The sequence below is a fragment of the Megalops cyprinoides genome, chromosome 4 (assembly GCF_013368585.1).
Source record: "Megalops cyprinoides isolate fMegCyp1 chromosome 4, fMegCyp1.pri, whole genome shotgun sequence".
Lineage (NCBI taxonomy): Eukaryota > Metazoa > Chordata > Actinopteri > Elopiformes > Megalopidae > Megalops > Megalops cyprinoides.
Window position 1 is genome coordinate 21,951,061 of NC_050586.1, and position 23,769 is coordinate 21,974,829.

Here is a 23,769-nt window from a genome sequence, read left to right on the forward strand (position 1 = left end):
TGGCCCAGTAAATTGGCTTTATTCAATTGAGGATGTGGGTGGATGGGTTGGATGGGTTCCCTTATCTCACCACTCTCAGCCACCCTTGGTGAGATGAGTCTAGTGTACAACTGGTAATTCCAAATTAGGTTTGCATAAATGGGAAAATGATTAAAAACAGAAAAGGACTGTTACATGACAATTTTCTTAAAATTGCTAACCTAGCAGTTTTAATGCCTACATTACCAACCTCAAGATGAACTCTTTTTCCATATGAGGCAGGCTGTGCACTGCCATGAGATCCTCATAGAAGATGATGTGGAGCATAGGGAAGAAGGAAGGTGGTCTGGAGATGTAGAGTGCCATTGTTAAGCCTCATGTTGAGCTGAACAGGAGCTGTGTGAAACGTATGTGAACTGCCAGTTTCAGATGTGCCGCTGTCTCCCAAAGCACACAGACCCCGCTCCCCCCGGCAGAACAGCCTGGGCAGTGCTTCCAGTGGCCCTTCCTCCATGCCCTCCCCCCAGGCTGGCACCGTGCCTGTTGACCCCGTGGCCACGGCCACCTCGGCAGTGTCTCCCACGGCTGCCAGCCCCGCCTCGAACCGGGCCGTAACCCCTTCCGCTGAGGGTAAGCATCCCCCCGCTTCCTTTAAACATTTCCCACTCTGCATCAGTGCTGTCTCACCCGCTTCAGTGTCATAGCAGTGCAAGTACATTCTCCTGGGTTTCCTCTGATATAATACCATTTAGATGTGCTGTTATTTGTGTTCCCACATGGTGTGTCACATTTTACTGCCCTGATGAACTTGCTTAACCTTGCCGGTGCGCTCTGAGTTAGTCTTGCTCCCTGTATTTTGGTGTGCTCTCAAAAGCGAAAGAATCAAGAGTCCAGGAGACGAGACAGAACTCCCCCGCTGCCAACAAGGAGAATGTCAAGCCCAGTGAGACCTCTCCCAGCATCAGCCGACCTGTCAGTAAAGGTGAGCCCAGTCGCTGGTGGAGAGGCATAGGCACCGATCTGCACGTGGGAAAATATGAAGCGTTTGTGGCATAGTGCTTGGAGTGCTGGGCACAGGAGAGGGCTACAGAGGGAGACCAGATGGGTTGCTACTGTTACATCCTAAAACTCCACCTGCAGTATTAGCATTTGAAGTCATCATTGTGTCATTGTGTCATCATCATGGTCCTACATTGAAATGCTAGTCATGTTGGACTTCAAACTTGAAAGGCTGACCACTGCAGCTTAGTGTGTGAGCTGAGCTGAGCTGAGTTCATTTTCTTTGTGAAATATTACTGTGAAGCAAGTTTTAAACAAGTGTTGATGGGTATTTGAATGGCTTCAGGTGTGATTTGCCGTCTACTTAGTTAAATGAGCTTAGATTAAATTTAAATGTTGATCATTCTGGCTACAGTTTCAGGAGTAGCTAGCTAGCCAGTATATTCACACATATTACAATCCTGTGGTCAATGAAAAATGAACATTGTGGCTTATGTGAACATAACTTTTAATGAGCTACGGGTAACAGCCAAAATAAAGGAAACTCCAACAAAAAGTGTCTTAATACGGCTTTGGGCCACCACAAGCTGGCAGAACAGCTTCAGTGTGCCCTGGCATAGACTCTGCAGGTGTCTGGAACTCGATTGGATCTAATGTCACACTTCTTCCATGGGAACCTCCATCATTTGATGGGTTTTTTTTTTTTGGATGGTGAAAAACACTCTCAGGTGCTGTTCCAGAATCTCCCCAAAGTGTTCAACTGGGCTGGGATGAGTTGGTTACTGCGACAGCCATGGCATATGGTGTACATTGTTTCCAGGTTCATAAAGCCATTCACTGACCACTCATGCCCTGGAGGAGACCACTCCCATTACAATAGAAATGCTTCTCCATATGATGAAGGTGATCACTCAGAATGATTTTGTATTTACTGGCGTTCACCTTTTCATCAAAGGGGTTGAGTAGAGCTAAACCATGCCAGAAGAATGCCCTCCACACCATAACAGAGCTGCTAGAACCTTATACCATGGGAAACAAGCACTTGAACCCATAGGTCTCTTTTGACATGAACAACCAGTGCACTTGTTTGCCTGTTGAAAACAGAGTAGAGAATGAGTCATTGCAGAATATGACTTTTTTCCACTTCTGAGTAGACCGCTGACTGTGTTCTTTGCACCACTTCATTCACAAACATGCATTTTAGGTATCATAGGGGGTTTATGCACTGAAACCTGACCATCGTATACCTCTCTGTGAAGTTCTGAATGGACTGTTATTAATGAAACCACCTGCTCAGGCCCTAGATTGATATTTGCAGTCAGCTGATTCAAAGTTTCTCGCCTGTTTTGTCTTGCATCTCGAACCAATGCGCAGACATTGCGATTGAGGGGTATGCGCTTTCAACAGCGCTTGCCCCAGGTTGATGTCTTCCCTCAGACTTCCATGCCAACATCACTTTAGGCACTGTTCCTCATGAAAAGTCAAAGTCACTGAGATCGCTTCCTATAGCCCTTGTAGCCAAAATAATGGGCAGCTGGGCCTGTCCAGCATTTTTAAACATGACCCTCAGCATGATGGGATGCTAATTGCTTAATTAACTGTGGAACCACATCTGTGTCAAAGCACCTGCTTTCAGTATACTTTGTATGCCTCATTTACTCAAGAGTTTCCTTTACTTTGGCAGTTACCTGTAGATATGACTGTGTAAGAAATGACTACCAGCTACCTAGCCAATAGTTTGGTGTTTTCCCTGTGTGGTGTTTTTACATAATGTTGCATAATTGTGTTTTACACAACACTGTGATGATGGCTGACTAAAAAATCAAGGGAAGCAAGCATACAATACAGTACGTACTGCTTAGTCAGGTAGGAATGTTTTGAATTTCTTTAACTGAATCTGTGATATGCACATGCCACTGTGCTGTCCAGCATGGATTCCATGGGTTTGTTTCATATGGGTAGAGAACCCTAATGACAGCATGTCATGAATGTACAACCATAATCTAACAAGATTTCATTGATTTCCCTAGGCCCCCCAACCATGGCTTCAGATCATAGGAAACAAATAGACAATCTGAAGAAATTCAGTGTAGATTTTAGGGTAAGTGCTCTTGCTATACATTTATATTTTTCCATTTGGTTCCTTGACATTCATTGCAAAATATCACCACAGTTCTACATATTTACCTAACTGCCTTAGGATGACAGTTGGTTATGGGAATGTGGTGTATGATGTGGGTATGCTGGAATGGGATGTGTAATATGGGTGTACCCTCCATTATAAATGAAGGCTTGCCTCTCTCTCAGTTGCAGCCGAGCTCTACCCCGGACCCGGTTCTCGACCAAATGATAAACAAGCAGCCACGGGACTCGGGAGAAAAGCCCAAAGAGCTTCCGCTGGACAAGGGGCCGGAGCCGGTGGGCAAGGCGGGTCAGGAGGCGGCGGCTGGGGAGGAGGCCTCCCCTGCGCCCCCCGCCGCGGGCATCGGCCCGGGGGGAGCGAGCAGCAGCAGCAGCGGCGGCAGCAAGCCCGGCAGCCCCAGCTCCTCCTCCTCCCCCTCCTCCGGCCTCGGCCCCGCCCCGGAGCAGAAGAGGGGGCCCGACGTCACCTCGCAGGGGGTCCAAACCTCCAGCCCCGGGGGCAGCGGCAAGCTGGACAGCAAAGAGGACAAGGAGGACAAGAAGGACCCGGTCCCTGAGTGAGTGCTGATGGAGAGGGGACTGAAGCAGTGTTGGGTAAAGGGCGGGGGGTGCGTGGTTTTATAGGGGAGGGGTTTGAAGAGAATTGAGACGTTGTTGTTCTTTGTTTACGCTCTAGGCAAGTCCGAAAATCAACTCTCAATCCTAACGCTAAGGAGTTCAATCCAAGGGCTTTCTGCTCTCAAGTAAGTTCATTGACTTGCATTCGGATGTCTCTACTGTTGAAGAAGCACTGAACATTGGAGTGTTCCTCACCTTAAATCAAGACAGAGCACATGGGGATTATGTTGAGCATAATTCACTAGTAGAAAGATTGATCAGTGTTAGCAGCAGAGATCACAGTAGGGTTGCCAGCCTTCCTGGTCTGGCCATGATCTGCTGAGATCAGCACCCGTTCCAAGTGCAGACTGAGTCCTGCAGCTGAGACCCTGGTTAGAGTCTGGCCTGTGTCTCCCGCAGACAGACACCAGGAGTCAGTAGCACTAGACCACAACTGGCCTCATTCTGCTGTGGTTGGATGTATTCATCAGCTGCAGTTCCCTCGTTGTGCCTTTGAACAGTGCCATGAGTTAAATAGACGGCCTTATTACTCATAAGAAAATGCATTCAGAATAGGCTTTGTAGACTCAGCCTGGTTACAGCAGGTGATGTATTCTTTATTGCCCAGGATTTTTGGTGAAGGGAAGAGGAGCGCTCACCAGGCGTGCAGAGAGCAGACAGCGCAGGGAATGAGAGAAGGGACAGAAAGGAATGCAGATATTTGTATCTTATTTTTTTACCATCCTTTACTGACGGAATGTAACAGAGATTCCTGCAGTTTCTTTAATAAATTTCTGAAAGGGGGGACAGATATTTGCTGGTGTGATTTTCACTGTTCATCACATGCCTGCATTTTGAGTTGAATGGTATGAGGAGGTAAGACAGAAGCAGAGCGATAAAGCAGAGCTGTGGGTTCTGGTGAGCTTCAGCATGTGCTGTGTAGAATTTAAGAGCCCTTAAGGACCTGGAGTAGCTTAGAACAGCAAGGAGACAACTGAGGTACAGATTTGCAGAAAGGAAGGAAGCCCAGATCAACAGCATTCTACAGGGTTCCTAATATTAAGGTAAAATGTACCATATGATTAACTGTAACTTTAAGTAGAATAATTCTCAGTGTAAAGTCAGTTTTGGCTAGCTTCAGTAGTGAACAAGTACTGACTTCTAGAAATCCCATATGTAATTAAATCATCAATTGTAACATTGGCTTAGTAATGGCAGCTAATTTCACACAGACATGCATGTCCTCGACTGATTAGTCTTAGACGTAGCGATTTCTCAGGAATTTAGCTGTTTATAATGGAATTGTATTTGTCAAAAGAGCTTACTCCAGAGAGTGAGTTTGCCTTGGTGTGCATATGGTGAACTGTTATGCGGTTGCCCACACCCCGGTGTCCCCGTAGCCCAAGCCGGCCACTACCCCGACCCCGCCGAGACCCCAGGGCCAGCCCAGCCCCTCCATCGTGGTGCAGCAGCCTCCAACTGTCTACAGCCAGACCGTGTGCTTCCCCCAGATGTACCCTCTGACCCCGGTCAGCCCCGGGGTTCAGGTGAGCGTGCGCTCTCTCCTCCTCCTCGTCGCCATCCCCCTCTTCTCTCCTCTCACTTCTGCAAGCACCTTCTCTCCTCTCTCTTTTCTTCCTCTTCATGGCATCCGTGCATGCGCTCTTCCGGAGCTCCGGGAAAAGGAGGAATCTCGCCCGATTCTGACCTTTTGTCCTGACCGCCTTACAGTCATCTGTGTATGTGTGCGTGTGCACTTGTCTATTGTGTGTTTGTTTAGGCGTTCAGAATCACCCCTGGCATTACCGTGTCAAATCCATCAGAAACATCACTCTCTCGTCTGCATTTACTGTCTATTTGAATGCATTGTTTAGCATTACCTCCCATTACTTATTTTATCAGCTAACTCCACTGTTAGACTGCGTGTTCCATATATAGTTGGGTGTGCATGAACAAGCAAGGATTTTTGTTATGTTTTCTTTTTTTTGTCTTCACCCATTTACTGAGGCGCTACAGCATATTTCCAGACAGATAAGGTGTGTTACATAAGCTCTTTTCTGAAGCTGTAATCTCTTGTTAAGAATTTGAAATACTTCAGAAGATTAGCTTTCAAAACACTGAAGGAAAAAGAAAACAGTTGCTGCCTCGTCTGTGCAGTTCAGAGAAGTATTTTACAAAGCATATGCCTCAATTATTTGTCGAATTCCATAGCAGTAGGCTGTGTTTCAAATCAGTCAGTGTTAATGTTTCTGTGAAGGTACATGAAATGTGCTTTGACTTGACAAAAATGGCCTTTTGCTGTTGGTATGAGGTTTCAGTAACATAACTTGTTTTAGAGACATGGAAAAAATTTGTTAGCCGGGACATACCTGGCACCCCTTAAATTTTGCGTAATCTCCATGTATTGTTTTTTCATGCAAGTCTCACCACAAAATTGACCTTCTTACTTTGCTTTAAAGTACGTGCACTTTTAGCATTGGCTAAAGCACAGCATAATGACTGCCTTGATTAGACGGTTACAACACAAAGAAAACATGGCCTTCACTGTAGGGAATTCAACAGAGTTGCTGTAAGAAATAGTTGGTGATCCAACATCGGTCACTGTTGCAGTACTAAGAAAAACGAACCCTTGAGAAAAAAAACAAACTAAAGTTTGGTTCTTTTCTTTTCTCCCTTTCCTCTCTCTCCCCATTAGAAAAGCATTATCTGGAAGGTTTGTGCCATTCTAAAATTTCTTCTTTTTTATTGAAAATCTGTTTGAGTTGTTTGCTTGCCATGATTTTCCATCAGATGTTGGTTTGCCTATTTCTTATTGCAATTGGTTACAGTTATCATGAATATGATTAACCTCATTCTCAGTGTTTTTTTTTGTTGTTGTTTTTGGCTTTATTAGCTTACTGCAAAGGGGCATTCCTCTAAAAATGTCCATCTTTTTGCCATGGGGATTTTTTTTACGTTTGAGATGAATGATGGCTCATCTGTCTCCCGTCATGGACAGAGCTTCGCTGTTTGATTAGTTTACGTTAAATTGAAATGATGTCTTTACTGCTATCTGCATGTTACTATCATTTGGAAAGAGACGATGAATGAAGTGTTTGTTGATGCTGTATGAAATGAGCCGTGACCAGTGGCCCGCCGTGCGTTTGAGGCCGGGTCCGAGGGCAGACGAGCAGTAAGCAAAGCAGGGACGTTTGCCTGAAGGTGAGAGCAGGGAAGCCGTGACCTGCGGCTAACTGCAGACCAGAGGACGGGGTGCAGTTTGAGAGGGAGGGGGGGGGGGGGGGTTTGGAGGAGCTGTCCTCTTCCTGCACTGATGCCCCTGCGGCTTTTCTGTCTCTCCCACCTCAGCCTCCAGCCATGTACCACGTCCAGGTTCCGCTCCCGGTGAGCCAGACCAAGCCCTACAGACCAGGTAAAGGTACGAATGCTGGCTGCGCTTTCTAGACATTTCTTTCACTTTGTAGTGCGTTGCAACTGGCTGACTAAGAAAGAGGAAAGAGGCATGTTGAGAATTCTGGTTGTTTTCGGTCGGTTGGTTGTTCAGTGAGTAGTAACCGGCACCTGCTGTGCTCCCCTCGCCTCTCCTCGGATCCCCTTCTTTATCGTAGTGCCCAACATGCCCCAGCAGAGGCCGGACCAGCACCACCCGCAGGGCACGCCCACCATGATGCACCCGGCGACCGCTGCCGGCCCGCCCATAGTGGCCCCCAGCCCCGCCTACTCTGCGCAGTACTTCACCTGCAGCCCGCAGCAGTTCTCCAGTCAGCCCCTTGTGCAGCAGATGCCCCACTACCAGTCCCAGGTACCAGCTAAGCACTTATATATGACTTACTCTCTGTCCTGTCTACTAACAAGTTCAGTACATATGGAAATTGAAATTACTGTCAGTCTCTGCTGCCAACTACTGCGTGCACATCTGTAAAAGACGGCAAAATGATTCGTGAGCCGTTTCTGTGACCCGCTGTTTAGGCATGAACGTGTGCTCCCACATGGGAAACTGCTTGTGCTTGAGTCTGTCTGTTCGTTTGTCCAGAGCAGTGATTTAGCTCTCCCCCTCGCAGGCTCAGCATGTCTTCAGCCCTGTGATGCAGGGTGGTGCCAGGATGATGGCCCCGCCCACTCACGGCCAGCCCAGCCTGGTGTCGTCCTCCACCACCCAGTACGGCGAGCAGACGCACACCATGTATGGTAAGGGCCCCCCTTGCCCCCCCACCTTACAATGCACGGAGAGCGAATGTGGCCGCGGAGGCGTGGCTTAGGTTGACGGGCGTGTGCTGTGTTGCAGTGTCGCCGGGCCCCATCCCCCAGCAGTACACCCACCCCAGCGCCACCCTGCACCCGCACCCCCAGCACCCGCAGCCCTCCGCCACTCCCACCGGCCAGCAGCAGCCGCAGGGCCAGCACACGGGCAACCACCCCGCCCCCAGTCCTGTGCAGGTGAGCCTCTTCTTTTCCTCCTCCTCCTGCTGCGCTGATCTCTGATCAGCCCTCGCGGAGCAAGCCACTTTGCAAGCCACTATGTGTAGCATAGTGATAAGGAGCAGGACTCCAAAAGGTTGCTGCTTCCGTTCGCTGCTGAGCACTGCTGTATCCTTGGGCAAGGTGCTTAGCGAGGAAAAGCCTCAGTAAATATCCAGCTGTTTAAACATGTAAAAAATTGTCACCTATGTGAGTCGCTCTGGATAATAGTGTCTGTGAAATGCCAATAATGTAACCGTGTTTGCTTTCTGATACCGGATCGGGGAGGACGGAGGTGCATGGAACGCAGCCCCGCAGTCATTCACAGCGAAAATATACACTGTTTATTGCACAAATTTTAAAGCTGGCGCTCAGATTTGTCTGCTAGTTGCAGCTGGCGCTGGAGTTGTGGACTTTGCTGAATGTTGGTTGGGTATTGTTGCAAAGGCAGCATGTCTTTGTTGGGTGAGCGTTTAGGTTTCACAGCAGGCAGTATTGACCGTCGGCATTGTTTCATTTCATGTAGGATGAGAATGTGTAGCCTCCAAACATGTAGTTATTAGAGGGCTAAAATTGAATTGGGTTTTGCCAGCTGTTGCCCCATCAGACCTGAAGCAGAGACATCACCTTGAGATCTGTGTGTGTGCGCGTGTATGAAGACGTTGGAAACATGCAGTGCTTAGCCTGCTGAGAGGCATCTGTTCTGTGCGCTGTTGCTCTTGCTTGATCGATCGACTGGTGTTGCCTGACTCACTGATGCTCTGCTGGGGCAGTTGTTTACTCTGTGTGTGTGTGTGTGTGTGTGTGTGTGTGTGTGTGTGTGTGTGTGTGTGTGTGTGTGTGTGTGTGTGTGTGTGTGTGTGTGTGTGTGTGCGCGTGCATGCGTGATTTACCTGCAGCAAATACAAATTAGAAGAGATTGTCAAATTTCATTTTTGGTGAGTTTAGGTATGCAATCCACAGGAATGTAAGCCAGGTTCACTCTTAAAGTAATCCTTTTGTCGCCATTGAAGTGACAGAGAGGATTATATGGAAAATATAAAAAAGGTAAAAAAATTATATGGATTACATGGACAAGTTACTGGTCAGAGTTGGTGTAGACCCATGGGTCATTGTTCGCATTCTAACTAATATTGTAAATAAGAGTAGCTTTGAGTAGCAATTTGTTTGACTTGGCAACTGAAATTGAGAGCAGATCCCCTATGGTTGTCTCTGGACTCTGCTGTGATTGCGCACTAGCTCAGGGAAGCAGAGCTGCATGCTGGGTTTTAATGTGCGGCTTTAAAACTGATTTAGGGGAGAAGGGTTTAGTGGACAGTGGAGCTCCTCTTGCATTGGACCTGTGCAGACGGCGCAGGTTAGACCAGAGCGGCGCTGATGCAGTGTGATGGCGCGTGGTTCAAATTTAAAGTAGGGTGAGGCACCGAGCGGGTTGTGGAGTTCAGAGAGGGCGGGAGGTATTAAGGGTACACAGTACCATAGTTAAGGCATTCCAAATGAAAGGCTGGAAACCTCTGGTGGGGGAGAGGATTGTCGTGGTTTTATGTATTTAACATTTATACAGAAGCTATATGAGGTTAAACATTATCAGCAGAAAATGACAGTATATATGGAAATATGTCAGATGGTAATTTTTACACAGAAACCGAAAGAAGAAAAATACAGGAAGTATTTTTCATACTGAAATATGAATGCCACAGGAAGTGTTGAAGACCCGGCTTGGCACAGTGGTAGATATACTATAAATTGTAGGTACTATGACAAGCCTAGGTGGGCTTAATTGCCTTTCCTCATCATTAAACTTTGTCCTTAAGCATTAAGTAACAGGAAAATGCAGACAAGGGTGACTTGAATAGCAGTGTGTTATGCTGATCATTAGACCTGCAGTGGCACATCGAAAAACAATGTTCTAGCTGAAACTCGTGTCCTGTATATTAAAAAATGCAGTACGCCCTCAATTACAAATATTGCAACATTTGTTGGTAACATCAGCGTGCTCAGAAAGTCTGTTATTACAGAGCTGGCCACTTTACCTCAGGCAGTAAGAGCTAGAGGATGGGCGTTCATTCTGTCTGAGCCCCCGCAGTAATTAAAATGGTTTGGCAGCTACCCCACGGCGCCACGTCCAGGCTAACGGGCGGCGTTGGGGAACTTTCGAGCGGGCCGTTTCGCTGAGTGGCGATGCGGTGACGCTGACGAACGCTGTCGTCCCCCGTCCCCCCGCAGCACGCCCAGCACCAGGCCGCGCAGGCGCTGCACCTGGGCAACCCGCCGCAGCAGCAGATGTACTCGGCGCTGGCGCCCACCCCGCCCTCCATGACCCCCGGGCCCAACCCCCAGTCCCCGCAGGCCAGCTTCCCCTCTGCCCAGCAGGCCGTCTACATCCACCCCCAGCAGGTGCAGCACGGCTACAACCCCTCGCACATGGCCCACGTGCAGCAGGTAAGCTCGTGGCCCGAGGCTCAGCCCTGCCCGGTCAGATTACGCTAACACCGCTAATAATGCACACAACTGTAGTCAAATAGGGACGACTGTTATTACCACTAGGAAACGCAGTAACGCTGAGGACAAACGAGCAACACAAGCAGTGGAACACAGTACCACTAAAGCAAATAACAGTAATATCAGTACTAATGCGCACAACAGTAGCCAACTAGCGATGACTGTTATTAGCATTAGAGAAAACAGTACTGCCAAGGCAAGGTTCCCGAACAAAAAACCACCAAAAACAATGTTGGCGTCCATTGCAGTTGACACAGCTTGTAATTAAACAGCGATTACTGTTATTAGCATCTGTAGTTGCGTTAGTGGTGCCTCTCCCCTCTCACCACTCTTTCTTCCCCGTCTCCGTGTCTCTCTGCTGAAGGCGCACATGCAGTCCGGGATGGTGCCCTCCCACCACGCCACGCCCGCTCACCCTCCCATGATGCTGATGGCCACGCAGCCGCCAGGCGGCCCCCAGCCCCCCATGCCGCAGAGCGCCCTCCCCCCCATCCCCGTGTCCTCCACCGCACACTTCTCCTATATGGCACACCCCTCAGGTAGGGCCGTCCCTGCCGATCAGCAGCTGCAGCAAAACGCAGCACCCCTCAATGACACCCCGTCTGCGCAAGCACTCCTAAGTGCACAGCGATCGGAGGCACTTGCAACAAAGTGCTCTCTTTGAACTTGGTACGAACCGTTGGTAAAACTGGGTCATGACTAATTGCGAGTAAAATTATGGTGTTACGGTTTTACATGAATCATATTGCGCACTAGTCATTTGTGTACACACGATGGACTTCTAGATATATGCAAATAGTGATATTGTGCCTGTGGGCTGGTGTCGCAGTTTGCTGATTCTTTTTTTCCCCTGCCTTCTACGCCCCGCAGTGCAACCCCACCATCAGCAGCAGTTGTAGGAGACCATGAAGACTGGACCCGTCTCTTCTTCCAGCCCGCTTTCCAGACCCCAAAAAAGAGATGGCGATTCTCTCATCCTGCTACACTTTTGCTTTCTTGTACCAGTAATTAGGAATGCTAACAGGTCAACTTGCAGTGGACAAACATTTTGGAACTAAAAGAGTTTTAATAACCGAAAGGAAATCCCTTATGAATCATATCCTATTAAGACTCCTGCTGAGCCCCCTTACCCAAAACTGGAACTTCCATTTCCTGTGCACCTTGTAAGTTATTAAACTCTTCCAATCTAAAGAAAGTATTAACATTTACTGTTAATCACTGCTGCTATTGCTGCATTCAAGACTTGGGTAAAACTCCTTGTTCTAACCAAACTTGAAACTAAAAAAAAAAGAGAAAAAATACAAAAAAACAACCTCCCTGTAATTAACCCGTTTGGCAAAAAGAAAGATGGATTATTTATGAGTCATGATTGCTGAGGTGATCCCTCCTCACCTGACAGTTATGTAACTTTTAAGTTAAAAAGAACTTTTACTTTGTAGATAATATAAATAATTTAAAAAATGAGAAAAAAAATTAAAAACATTAAAAAAAGTTTTAAAAACTGTATGATTGACTCTTGCATATTTTTCTGCACTCACCACTGTCGGCAAGATTCGTTTTCAGAAGGGTTACCACACACTATGGAAAATATGAACAATGAGCATGTCTTGGCTGACTTGTCTTTTAAAAAAAATCATACGGGAAATGTAATATCGTCGAAGAGTTGTGGAAAAAATTAAGTCTGAACTTTGCCAGGGCATCCACTGAATATTCACTCAGTGAGAGGACAGAATATTCATTATTTTATGAACTAAAACATTTTTCCACTCTTTGAACTGTAAACTAGTTCTTTTTTGCTTACCTTTTTTCATCTTTAGGGGCATGGAGGTTACTAACAGTGGAACAGATGAACAAGCTGTCAAATATTTGAATGGGAACCCATTTTACATATGATATAAATTTAATCTGTTTCACTGTTAAATTAGTGCCATTGACTGCTATTTGCACAAAATGGATTATTAACCAATTATGTGCCACCAAAGGTTTGATGTCCACTGCTGTGCTCTGTGAATAATGAAGTCCTTATTGTAAGGAGTGTGAGCAGGTGAAACGGTCTTCATCATGACTGTTACTTCGTTAGCACTAATTCCTTTCAAAACTGACATCAATGTGGGGAAAATGGACACCATGACCACTGCTGCTGCAGTGGTATCCAGCGTGCCTGTTGATGAATGGAACCCATGGCCTTTGTGCTCTTTCTCCCACACACTCACACCACTTGATCCTTCGCGTCTGATTGCATCATGGGTACCTCTCATGGCTCTGTGAACTTGGGAGCACCTCAGTTTTTTTTTTTTTACAGCAAGATTCAGTGGTGAGAGTTTAATCTCCACAACAGAAAGAACAAAGCATACCGAAACAGTTTGGGGGACGTGAGTAAAATCACCACTTGGGGGCAGTATGAAGCTTAACCATAAAGGATGCTGTTGCAGTTTAAGACTGATTTTTCCATTCTGACAATTTAAAGACCAGGGTCAATATTGCCTCACAGGAAGTGATGCGAAAGGGACCACAACACAAAACTGATTTTGTCCAACAGTACAAAATGAAACAGCATCTTTATATTTCTCTCAATCTTCAGTAATGGTATGTCATGTTATACATGTCTTCCCTGTTTGAACATTATTACTGTGATTGATTGTTACAAAACAAAGCTGTCCAGTAATGCCCCTGTGATACTTGTTTAAAAGCCAAAGACATGTGACTACAGTAAAGCTCTGAGAACCTGTTTCTTCACAGCAAATTGATCTGCATTCAGGACAACTGGTGAACCATCATTCATACCGGGTCACAAGGTCTGCTTGGCCGCTGGCCATTTTTTGATGAGACCTTGAATGCGAACAATTAAAAATGGTCATAAGGACCACTTATTGGCTTAAGCTTTCATACCACATCAAAGAACAAGTACAGTCAAGACCATTTTATCAGAACTTGATTTTAATGTTAGCTTTATTTTAAAAAAATCAAATATAGAGTTAATATAATTTAAAATAAATGCATATTCTATTCATTTTATGTGAACAAATGTTACTCTGACATTTATGCATTAGGGTTTCTTCTCAAACAGGACAAGCTATTGGGGGGTGGTTAAAATTGCAGGGGGGAAATGGAAAGATTTACAGTGCTCTTAATGCATATAGAGTATACAATTGACAGTATAGAGAAGACACATTCATTGTGTTGACTTGTGAGGGACATGGGCAAACAAAAAATGGGTACATGCAATATTACCCTTTTTTAATGATTGTAGAGCTTTGACCTGAGAAATTCTGCAAACTGATGGACATATAATTAATACATTGACCAATATATAACGGATTCTAATGGAGATATAAAATCCCTCAACATTGTGTACATTATGAGCTACTGACAGCCAATTGCTTTGGTTGTATGTAAAAGAATGGACTATAAATATGTCTGACATGGTCTATATTTTGGTTATATGTGGGGGGGGGGAATCATGGGTCAGTCAATGTCCATTTACGGTTGGTGCTGACTTGCTTCAGAGCAGATAAAGTTAATGGAGTGTATTGAATTTCAATATAAAAAAATGAATGGTTCTGTACACCCTGTACATATAAGGATGTGTGCAATACATATGGGTGTGTGTGTGTGTATAATCATCTTACATCCTATATGTTGTTACAAAGCAAATGTATTTTGATACATTTAGAAACAGAATTTAGTCATTGTTCACAACTGAGCCCCTGTTCAAATATCAACACCATCCTAGGTGAAGTGGAACACTGTAAACGAGGTAGTGATACACATACAGTTTGCAACGTGTTAAAAAATGTGCTAATTTAATGAAGCAAGGGGAAGTATCGTGGGAAATTTGCCTTTGCATATACCATACGCCCATAAACTACCATTCTATTTTCAGTGTGGTGGTTTGAGACTGACAGCCATCAGCTATGGAAATGCAGCAGATATTGCACAAAGTTCCACATTAACCCTGAGGTTTGAAGACAAAGCAAGAGGTTTCAGCGAAGCGAGTGCAGTCTCAGCATTAACGGAGTGGCAGTCAATACCGTTTCCCTTCCATTTAATACAGAGCACATACATGATTTGGACCCAAGTGTAATACAACAGGAATTCTTTGCTGTTTTCTGACATTAACAGCTTTTGAATATGTTCAGAAAAGTGAGGTGATGGAAATATATGTCAGGAGTGTTTCAGAAATTATAGAAATTTTCATCTTTAAAAATGATTTTGATCCCTTATATAATAAATTATCTAATGCATTATAGACTTTTTCATCATTTATGTTATCCTCTCCTATTTTGTGTTAGGTTCCTCTGAAGCATTAAAAAAAACATTTCTCTGAAGGCTAACTGGAGTGTTAAGTAAAACCATTGTTGCTCTTTTTCTTTTGTGGGTTAGTTGTGTATACAAGTAGAAAAAGTAACATGGCACTTCATAGCAGGTGGATTTCCTCCTGAAGGGAAATCAACATGCTACTGCGCATTTCTTAAAAACAGGAAACCCTACTATGATAAGAGAAAACATCAAAAAAAAAGAAAAAAAACGCTGAAAGGCTACGATATGGGGGTTTAACAACAGTTAGTGTTAAAGTGGCAACAAGACAGGAGACATGCAAGAACTGTATTAATAATACAGAAACAAAGCAGCTGGGGCATGGATGTGAGAGCCACATTTGAACAATGTACTTAAAAACACAGGTGAGTTATTGAAAAAAAAAGAACAGCTTAAATTAACTATTGTGTTAAGATGCATACTGGGGTTTCTTCATAAAACATTAACGCCATGAATTCTCCAACCATTTTCTTTGGGGTATACTGCAGATATTTTGGGATGTTTTGTAATCTTGACTTCATAAATTAATTTAAAAAACACCACTGGATCTTAATAAAAAAAGGTAATATTTGATATTTGCCCAAAATAGCACCAGTGGCCCTGAAAACACACTTCTGAAAGTTGGAAAGCCATCGGAATGTGAATTAGGTTACTATAACCAACTACATTATATTAAATCTAAGAGTTGGTATTTTCCCACTTTATTTGTATAAACAGGTGGAAAGGTAAGATGATGGTAATGCTTTATGAATAAGGCCCATGGAGTTGATGGAACTGCGGTGCTGTTTTCAGTGTGAGTTGAAGGGCATCTGGTCCCCCTCTTGCGCTCGTCGATGTTCTGGGTCAAGCTTCACTCGCTCACTCACCCCTCTGCTTGCCTCAGGTGCAGCCTATGAGGACATCCCTGCCAGGGCAGTGTCAAAGTTTCTAAAGCACATCTTATTCTCGGACGATTTTGCAACATATTAGTATCTGCATTAGGACAGGTGTTACTGAGCACAATTTAAAAGGCAGGGGGTATCTTTGCATCTCAGGGCAGTTGAACAGGCAAAAAGTGGAAGGGGGAGTCAGCGTTTTTCTCTTTTTCAACCTGAGGACTAAATGTCATGAGAACAGCCCTTTGCCAGTGGCATACACTCCCAAGTAGCAATGTCCCTCAGAACGACAAATCATTTTCTTGTTTTAAAAACAACAATAATTATTATCATAACAATGGTAGAAATGGTAAAATACATTCATGGTGAGACTCTGGTTGGAGTCTGAAGTCAATGTGTCTACTCCCATGCGCTGCCGCTTAAGTGCAGGGCAGGGGAGGGGGTGGGCGCCATCAGAGAAACATGTACTGGTTGTCGATGGCTCGCTTGCGCCCCCTGTCTGGAGGCTCCAGTTCGTAGTCTGAGTCGCGCTGCGGGAGCAGGGGCGGGTGGGGGTTGGGGTGCCGCTGCAGGGGCCGCCGGCCCACCGACTCGCTCCGCCGCAGGCCCTCTGTGACCGGGCGCTCCGGGACAGGGGAACCCCGCTGGAAGAGCTGGCCCGCCGGGGGGATGGTGCCTGGGGAGAGGCCGGCCGCGGGGTGCAGGCGCGGGCAGCTGCTGGGACTGCAGTGGGCCAGGCTGGGCTCCGAACTCCAGCGGTGCAAAGAGAAGGGCACAAGCACTGCGGAGCTAGCAGCACTCTGACCTGCAGGAACACGACCAACATTGTCAATCTGGTTTTCCTATACTGTATCATACTTGCAGATGACACATTCAGTGTTGGTGGGAATGACTCATTCAGTGAGACTGTAGGACAGGACGGAGATTATTCTTATTTAACCATAAAGGTCAACCAGGAGCTCATTTCTCATTGAAGGACCTCATTAATCATTAGATGGCTGAGATAACGCAGTTTAGCCAGCAAAAGGAAATTAGCACCCCTGCACTTAGTGAAGAGTTCAATGGGACCTTGAATATAATTAACTGACACATCTGTGGTATACTGTGGTCACTGACACTGACGAAGTGAGGTTTTTGCTCTGTCCAGAAGGAAGACTGCCCCCTATGGGCCAAAGGACATCACTTCCTGCAGAATCCTAGTGCTCTGCCATCCAGGTGGTAAACAAGTCTGTTCCTATTTAATTTTTGCTGTCTGTAAAAAGGCTACAAGGTGGCAAAGTTACATTTTGGGTGCAGATGTTACCATCATCCATTTTTATTAGCAGATGAAATCATAGGGGCCAATCATAATACCGTAACTACAGTCATTCTCTCATTCTGCTAATATTCACATCTGTGATGCTGCAATATATATTTTATGTATATATATATATATATATATATATATATATATATATATATATATATATATATATATATAAATAAACAAAAGCCAGGAGTACTGCTTGGCATAAAATGCAGTTTTCCACTGCTCAATAATAAAAAACATGCTTTAGGTAAAGGCAGTGCAAAGGGCTCCTGGCAGAAGATGAAACAAGCAATGAAACCAAAACATCCAGGGTAAATCGTAAAGAGAGAACAAATTAAGCAAAATACCTTTCTTAAATTACTGTAGTAAATTCAGAAACATCTAGACAGACATTGCTGCTAATGTTGTTATCTACAATTTAAAACATTTCAAAATATGTTTTAAAATACGAATTATGATCTATTCCTGGCACTGAGGCAGGATAGTAAGAGATTCAGGTTTTCTAACAGTAGTATGATTTAAAAGAATGTTAAAAATGATATATTTTACAATACTCACCGTATGGCCATGTTTCATGTGTATTCTAGGGATTGTTTAAATTGGGAAATTACAACGGCTAAAACTGCCTCTCTGTGGTATAATGACCCAATAAATGCTTGTGCTTTCTTTTTTCACCAGCCAGATAAGGCCACAGCTTTCTTTCTTTCAAAAAGAAGAAAAGGCATTGCAAATTGCTGCCATCTACTGCCCCAGAGGCTGCAGAATCAGTCTGCACAATCAGACGTCAATGGGCAGGCAATCCAGTTTCCCCCCCAAGGAGATATTCCAAATTTGCAGAAATGTCCCTACCCAGACAGCTTTGAAATGGTCCCTTAATCGTACAGTACATGCATAATTGGAGCGCTGTGATTCTACAGAGTCTACAGTACACCAATTTCAGCAGAGAGAGAGAACGAAAGCGGCTTTCTGACACTTACCCCTCCCCTTTATTGTTGAATCTGCATTATTTAACACTGCCCTTTTTAGTAGTCTGGAGTTCTCTTTGTCACTCAGTGCTCCGTTTCATTAGAAACAAAAATGCAACCATAATTTGATAAATAATCTTTTCCTTGAGATCTTTCACAGGCCGCTGAAATTGTGATAATGTTGGCTTCTGTTTGAATGAGGCTCTACTGATATGGAAACTCACGGGGCTGTAGCAACTTGTTTAAAATAGAGGTGGCATTAAGAGAAGTCTGACATTAAATGGAAGAATATTAAATTGGGTTCACTTGAAAATTCACATTCCGATGTGGTGGCACACAGAAGCTGCCTTCCTCTGTTAAAAGTATAATACATAGCCTATATGTGAGCCAGAATGTGTGAATGCATGTTTTCGAGCAAGCGAGAGCAAGCAAATCTAAAAATGAATGCACATTAGCTCATATGTGTGAACATATTGTGTGTGTGTGTGTGTGTGTGTGTGTGTGTGTGTGTGTGTGTGTGTGTGTGTGTGTGTGTGTGTGTGTGTGTGTGTGTGTGTGTGTGTGTGTGTGCGTGCGCGTGCGCGTGTGTGTGCGTTTCCTCTTTTCAGTTTGCTCAGAGTTCTCAGAAGTTGTCTTAACCACCAACCAGAGAAAAACATAACTGGTCAGATCCTGCATTCCTGTGCATGACAAAGACAGAAGCCTGGATCCCTGTCCTCCTACAAGTCTACATATCAACCTGCCACATCACAACGTATTGTGTCCATAGAAGAAACACACCCAGCATGGAAATGCTGTTTGCACATCGCACATTAATGCACTAATGTACCTTGTTTGCTTATTGGGCCAGACAAAAGTCAATCTTGATCTTAAACTCGCCATCTTAAACTTTAAGCTTTTTAAACTTTCTGAACACATACATGTTATTTATATACACCAGACAAGCCTCTTCCTCTTATTTTTCATCCAATAATTAATTACTTGACATATTTGCTTATGTTTAGATTATATTTACGTTTAGAAATATTTTAATTGGTCCTTACGAAAAAGTAACATCTACATATCATACACATCAATGTGAAATATTGACAGGAATATTACATTTGTGAAAAATACAAAGCATTCTTTGGAAAATAATCACTTTCACAACAATCTTTCCATAATATATCACACAACTTAAACAGAAAATGACCTATATTAAAGTACCAATCATTGAAAGACTGAAACCTAATTAGCATAGCATCACTTCAATGACTTCTTCATGTGTAGCCATTCAAAGTATAATATATAACCATGGTTAGGGAGCATCTACATAGTTGTGTAAATGCAAGGAGGCTGTAAAAAAGATTATCGCAACCACTGGCCGGTCGCCACCATAGGAAACAGTGGTGTCGCCCAGGAGAGGCTCAGGCAGACGGGTAAGCTGGGACAGGCCAGGCCAGGCTGGGTCAGGCCCCGGGTCAGGCACCGGGTCAGGCCCCGGGTCAGGCCCCGGGTCAGGCCCCGGGTCAGGCCGGAGGCAGCAGGCAGCGGCTCACCTGAAGAGGCCGGGCCGGCCACCACGAAGCTGGAGAGCGTGACGTCGCAGGCCGCGCCGCACTCCAGCGGAATGGGCGACAGGCGGAAGTGGCTCAGCATTTCCATGACGGAGGCGAAGCGCAGGTGCTGCACCCGGCACTGGCCCCACTCCGTCAGGGAGAGACGCAGGTGCTGTGGAGGGGGCGAGGGGGAGACAGAGAGAAAGCGGGAGTCAGTGACACTCTATTCTGGCTAAGAGGGGCTCAGCGGTCGGGAATGCCACACGGCTGGCTGCTCTCACCTTGGCCTTTCCCTGGAAGTTGAAGGTGAGCACGTAGTCACCCCTCCGCGTCTCGCTCTGCCGCACCAAAAACACGCCGTGGCCCTCGGGGCCCGAGGTCTGCACCAGGTGGGCGGCCTTCACCCGCGAGATGGGCCCGTGGAACCAGGGGTAGGAGGACAGGAAGTGATCCGTCTTGTGGTACACCTGCTCCGATGGGGTAAAGTGTGGAGACCCTGGGTATAGAGAAACAAACACCTCAACAACAGAAGACAGACAACTAACAAAACAGTGGAGAGATCAATGTTGCTGGACATGACAGTGGAAGAAGGCACACAGCCTGTGTGACTGGGAATGACTGCCAAAGAACACACTCATTCTGTGTTACTGGGAATGACTGTCAAAGAACACGCTCAGTCTGTGGTACTGGGAATGACTGTGGAAGAACACGCTCAGTCTGTGTTACTGGGAATGACTGTGGAAGGACACGCTCAGTCTGTGTTACTGGGAATGACTGTGGAAGGACACGCTCAGTCTGTGTTACTGGGAATGACTGTGGAAGAACACGCTCAGTCTGTGTTACTGGGAATGACTGTGGAAGAACACGCTCAGTCTGTGTTACTGGGAATGACTGTGGAAGGACACGCTCAGTCTGTGTTACTGGGAATGACTGTGGAAGAACACGCTCAGTCTGTGTTACTGGGAATGACTGTGGAAGGACACGCTCAGTCTGTGTTACTGGGAATGACTGTGGAAGAACACGCTCAGTCTGTGTTACTGGGAATGACTGTGGAAGAACACGCTCAGTCTGTGTTACTGGGAATGACTGTGGAAGAACACGCTCAGTCTGTGTTACTGGGAATGACTGTGGAAGGACACGCTCAGTCTGTGTTACTGGGAATGACTGTGGAAGAACACGCTCAGTCTGTGTTACTGGGAATGACTGTGGAAGAACACGCTCAGTCTGTGTTACTGGGAATGACTGTGGAAGAACACGCTCAGTCTGTGGTACTGGGAATGACTGTGGAAGAACACTCAGTCTGTGTTACTGGGAGTGACTGTGGAAGAACACGCTCAGTCTGTGTTACTGGGAATGACTGTGGAAGAACACGCTCAGTCTGTGTTACTGGGAATGACTGTGGAAGAACACGCTCAGTCTGTGTTACTGGGAATGACTGTGGAAGAACACGCTCAGTCTGTGTTGTTCAGAAGGTATCAGATGATATCGAGAGCCTCTCAGAATCAAAGGCCACTGTCGGGGGGAGGCTGGAAGTTTATGGAACTGTGAATCAATGCTTTTCCAAACCATGGTGGTACAAGGAGAGGGTCTGAAATGCTGGACAGTGCATGTATGTCAGGGAGTGTGTGCAGGCCTCTGTGTGAGTCCACACAGACACTTAGAAGCTGAAAAGGAGAAGCGCCAAAGGTGACACGACAGAGCGGGCCAACCATGAGCTGGCGTGGTCTCAGAACTTTCGAAAACTTATACAAATCAACAACTGCAACTGTTCCGCTTCAAACCAATATTAGAGATGGGAACACTGCGAGTTTTGTCAGGGAAGATGGGGGACGTTGCTGCAAGGTGAGTGTAATATCTAGTGCCTGTAAAAAAAAAGCAGCATGACCTGCGTGTTCAGAAGCAGGGATCCCAGCACCCGTATCCGTGCCGAAGCCTACCGTGACCCGTGGACTCCGAGCTCCCTCTCCTCGCGCCGGCCACGGCTTCACCCAGGGGGGAGGTTAGCAGCTCCGTATCCGCGCTGTCCGACCTGTGGATCCCCCACAACACACACACACAGACACAGAGACACACCGAGTCTGTAAACACAGCAGTCCTGGGCAGAGAGGGAGAACTCCGGCAAAACGCTGACTGAACAGTGACGGGGAGCTGTGACAGCACAGCCTGACAGACCTGACACTGCAGTCTGCCCGGCGGCTCACAACGCTTGTGAAACGCAGCGGTGAGATCCACCCAGCCTTGATGTGCGCCATCACAAGGCTTGTGCGTGACGTACGCACACAAGTCTTCAGTGACAACTGCTTGTGCTACGACGCACTCCGCTCCAAGAAACACTCAGGGAAAACCTGAATCACTTAAAAAAACATTTTGGACAAATCGATCTAAACCCATATAAACCAGGGCTCAACTACTTTAAAAAAATGTCATTCTTGTGAGAGGAGTGAACTCGGTGAATTACGGTCGACTCTTTTTTCGGCTGCCGGCAGTGGTCAAACTCAGAGAGGAAGTGTGAGAGAGAGAGAGAGGGGGAGGGGGAGGGACGGTGCGGGGACCACGGGGGCAGGAGGAAGCGGCATGAGCCACACGAAGCAGTAGGCTCGGTCAGGAAGCGCGTCTTGTAATTCTTGGAAATGTGAAATGTTATTGTTGCCGTGCCCCAAAGAAGCGCTGTGAGCGGGCGAGCGAGAGCGAGTGAGAACGCGCAGAAACAAGGCCAGATCAGATCCTGCTGAATTGCTGACTTGTGTTCTGAGCACGCTCAATAACAGGAAGACGCTTTTTTCTTTCGAAGACAGGCTTTTTCTTAATACATGTTCACTCGAGATGAGGGCCTAGTTCCAAGCAAGAGGAAATTAACCACAGAAATGCGCGCGCGCGTGCACACACACAGACACAGACACACACAGACACACACACAGACACACACAAACACAGATACACATTGACTCAGAGCCAAACTTGAGACTTGCATGCTGACAAACATGCTAGCTAGCTGACATGGCTTTGTGTCAGGATGCCATCGCAGGCAGGGGCTGGGGCAGGAAACAGGAAGCAGGGCTACAGGACCGGCGGGGCACTGGCCCCACCCCCCCCCCAGCAGCCAGCTAGGTTGAAACTGTGGGTCCTGGGCTGTTGTTACAATTTCTTCTGAAACCACAAAGCTGGGTCATGAACCTCTACCTCATCTGTAAAGCTCAGCCACTAAATAAATGATGAGTGTTTTCATTTGTGACCTTCACTGGCAAAAATGCTGACCACTATGACACAACTGTCCTATAGGGCAGTCCAGTTTACTTTAGGATTACTTTAGGATTAGGCCATTAGAATAGAGGTTGTTACTTTAGGCTCCAGTATTACTTTTAATAACAGAGAGACAGTACAGCTTCTCCCCACTCTTTAACTGCATGAATATGTGGGCTGGAATACGCCAGTCCAGCGATTTGTCACACTACAGCCTCAGGACACTCAATCCTTGAGGTGGTGGAAGCAAGCGGACCTCCTGGGTTTTTCATCTCCAGGCCGGAAATCTCAGTGCATATTCGCTTGAGAAAGGCAGTCTGGCTGAAACGGAGACGGACAATTCCAGACATCTGCAAAAACGCGAAAGGTCCTGAGATTCCCCCACTGTGACCTCCCCCACGCTTCCTCTCGCTGGCGTCCCAGCGGCAGGGCCTCCCCAATCAAACGCACACAAATACACACACACACACACACACACACGAGTATGCACGCGCGCGCACGCACACACACACACACACACACACACACACGCATACACATGAAACCCACGCATACACATGAACGCGTGCGCACACACACACACACACACACACACACACACACACCCACCCAACAACATACACACACACACACACACAGATAAAGCCCTGGAAATCTGAATGCACTCAAGTCTCACACACACACATATATCCACACATTCACATGTGTGTGTATATGTGTGAAGGCACATACTGAATACTGACAAAGCATTACACACAAACCCTTCCAAGAATTTGTTGCTTGGTAGATGATGCATGTGCTGCAATTCTGGGCAGAAGGTTATGACACAAAACATGCTTCACCTACAC

At 46.1% G+C, this 23,769-nt stretch overlaps 2 protein-coding genes across 11 annotated transcripts in view; one reads left to right on the forward strand and one right to left on the reverse strand.

Moving 5' to 3' along the window:
• atxn2 (ataxin 2) overlaps nucleotides 1–11,656 on the forward strand; it is a 35,158-nt gene extending 23,502 nt beyond the window's left edge. For 3 of the 8 annotated variants that reach the window (XM_036526371.1, XM_036526377.1, XM_036526373.1), the window contains 14 exons: nucleotides 430–609; nucleotides 854–961; nucleotides 3,009–3,079; nucleotides 3,286–3,677; nucleotides 3,797–3,863; nucleotides 5,118–5,264; nucleotides 6,413–6,430; nucleotides 7,066–7,135; nucleotides 7,326–7,519; nucleotides 7,779–7,905; nucleotides 8,003–8,154; nucleotides 10,402–10,617; nucleotides 11,042–11,216; nucleotides 11,548–11,656. In XM_036526371.1, coding sequence (XP_036382264.1) covers nucleotides 430–609; nucleotides 854–961; nucleotides 3,009–3,079; nucleotides 3,286–3,677; nucleotides 3,797–3,863; nucleotides 5,118–5,264; nucleotides 6,413–6,430; nucleotides 7,066–7,135; nucleotides 7,326–7,519; nucleotides 7,779–7,905; nucleotides 8,003–8,154; nucleotides 10,402–10,617; nucleotides 11,042–11,216; nucleotides 11,548–11,576 — 1,946 coding nt within the window. In that variant the 3' untranslated portion in view covers nucleotides 11,577–11,656. The remainder of the gene's footprint in view (nucleotides 1–429; nucleotides 610–853; nucleotides 962–3,008; nucleotides 3,080–3,285; nucleotides 3,678–3,796; nucleotides 3,864–5,117; nucleotides 5,265–6,412; nucleotides 6,431–7,065; nucleotides 7,136–7,325; nucleotides 7,520–7,778; nucleotides 7,906–8,002; nucleotides 8,155–10,401; nucleotides 10,618–11,041; nucleotides 11,217–11,547) is intronic. The other 5 variants (XM_036526375.1, XM_036526378.1, XM_036526376.1 and 2 more) reach the window with 3 other exon arrangements.
• Nucleotides 11,657–13,715: 2,059 nt separating this feature from the next.
• Nucleotides 13,716–23,769, reverse strand: part of sh2b3 (SH2B adaptor protein 3) — a 40,821-nt gene continuing 30,767 nt past the window's right edge. For all 3 annotated transcript variants that reach the window (XM_036527498.1, XM_036527499.1, XM_036527500.1), the window contains exons 5-8: nucleotides 21,619–21,710; nucleotides 19,963–20,177; nucleotides 19,682–19,853; nucleotides 13,716–16,674 (exon numbers count right to left, since the gene is read on the reverse strand). In XM_036527498.1, coding sequence (XP_036383391.1) covers nucleotides 16,322–16,674; nucleotides 19,682–19,853; nucleotides 19,963–20,177; nucleotides 21,619–21,710 — 832 coding nt within the window. In that variant the 3' untranslated portion in view covers nucleotides 13,716–16,321. The remainder of the gene's footprint in view (nucleotides 16,675–19,681; nucleotides 19,854–19,962; nucleotides 20,178–21,618; nucleotides 21,711–23,769) is intronic.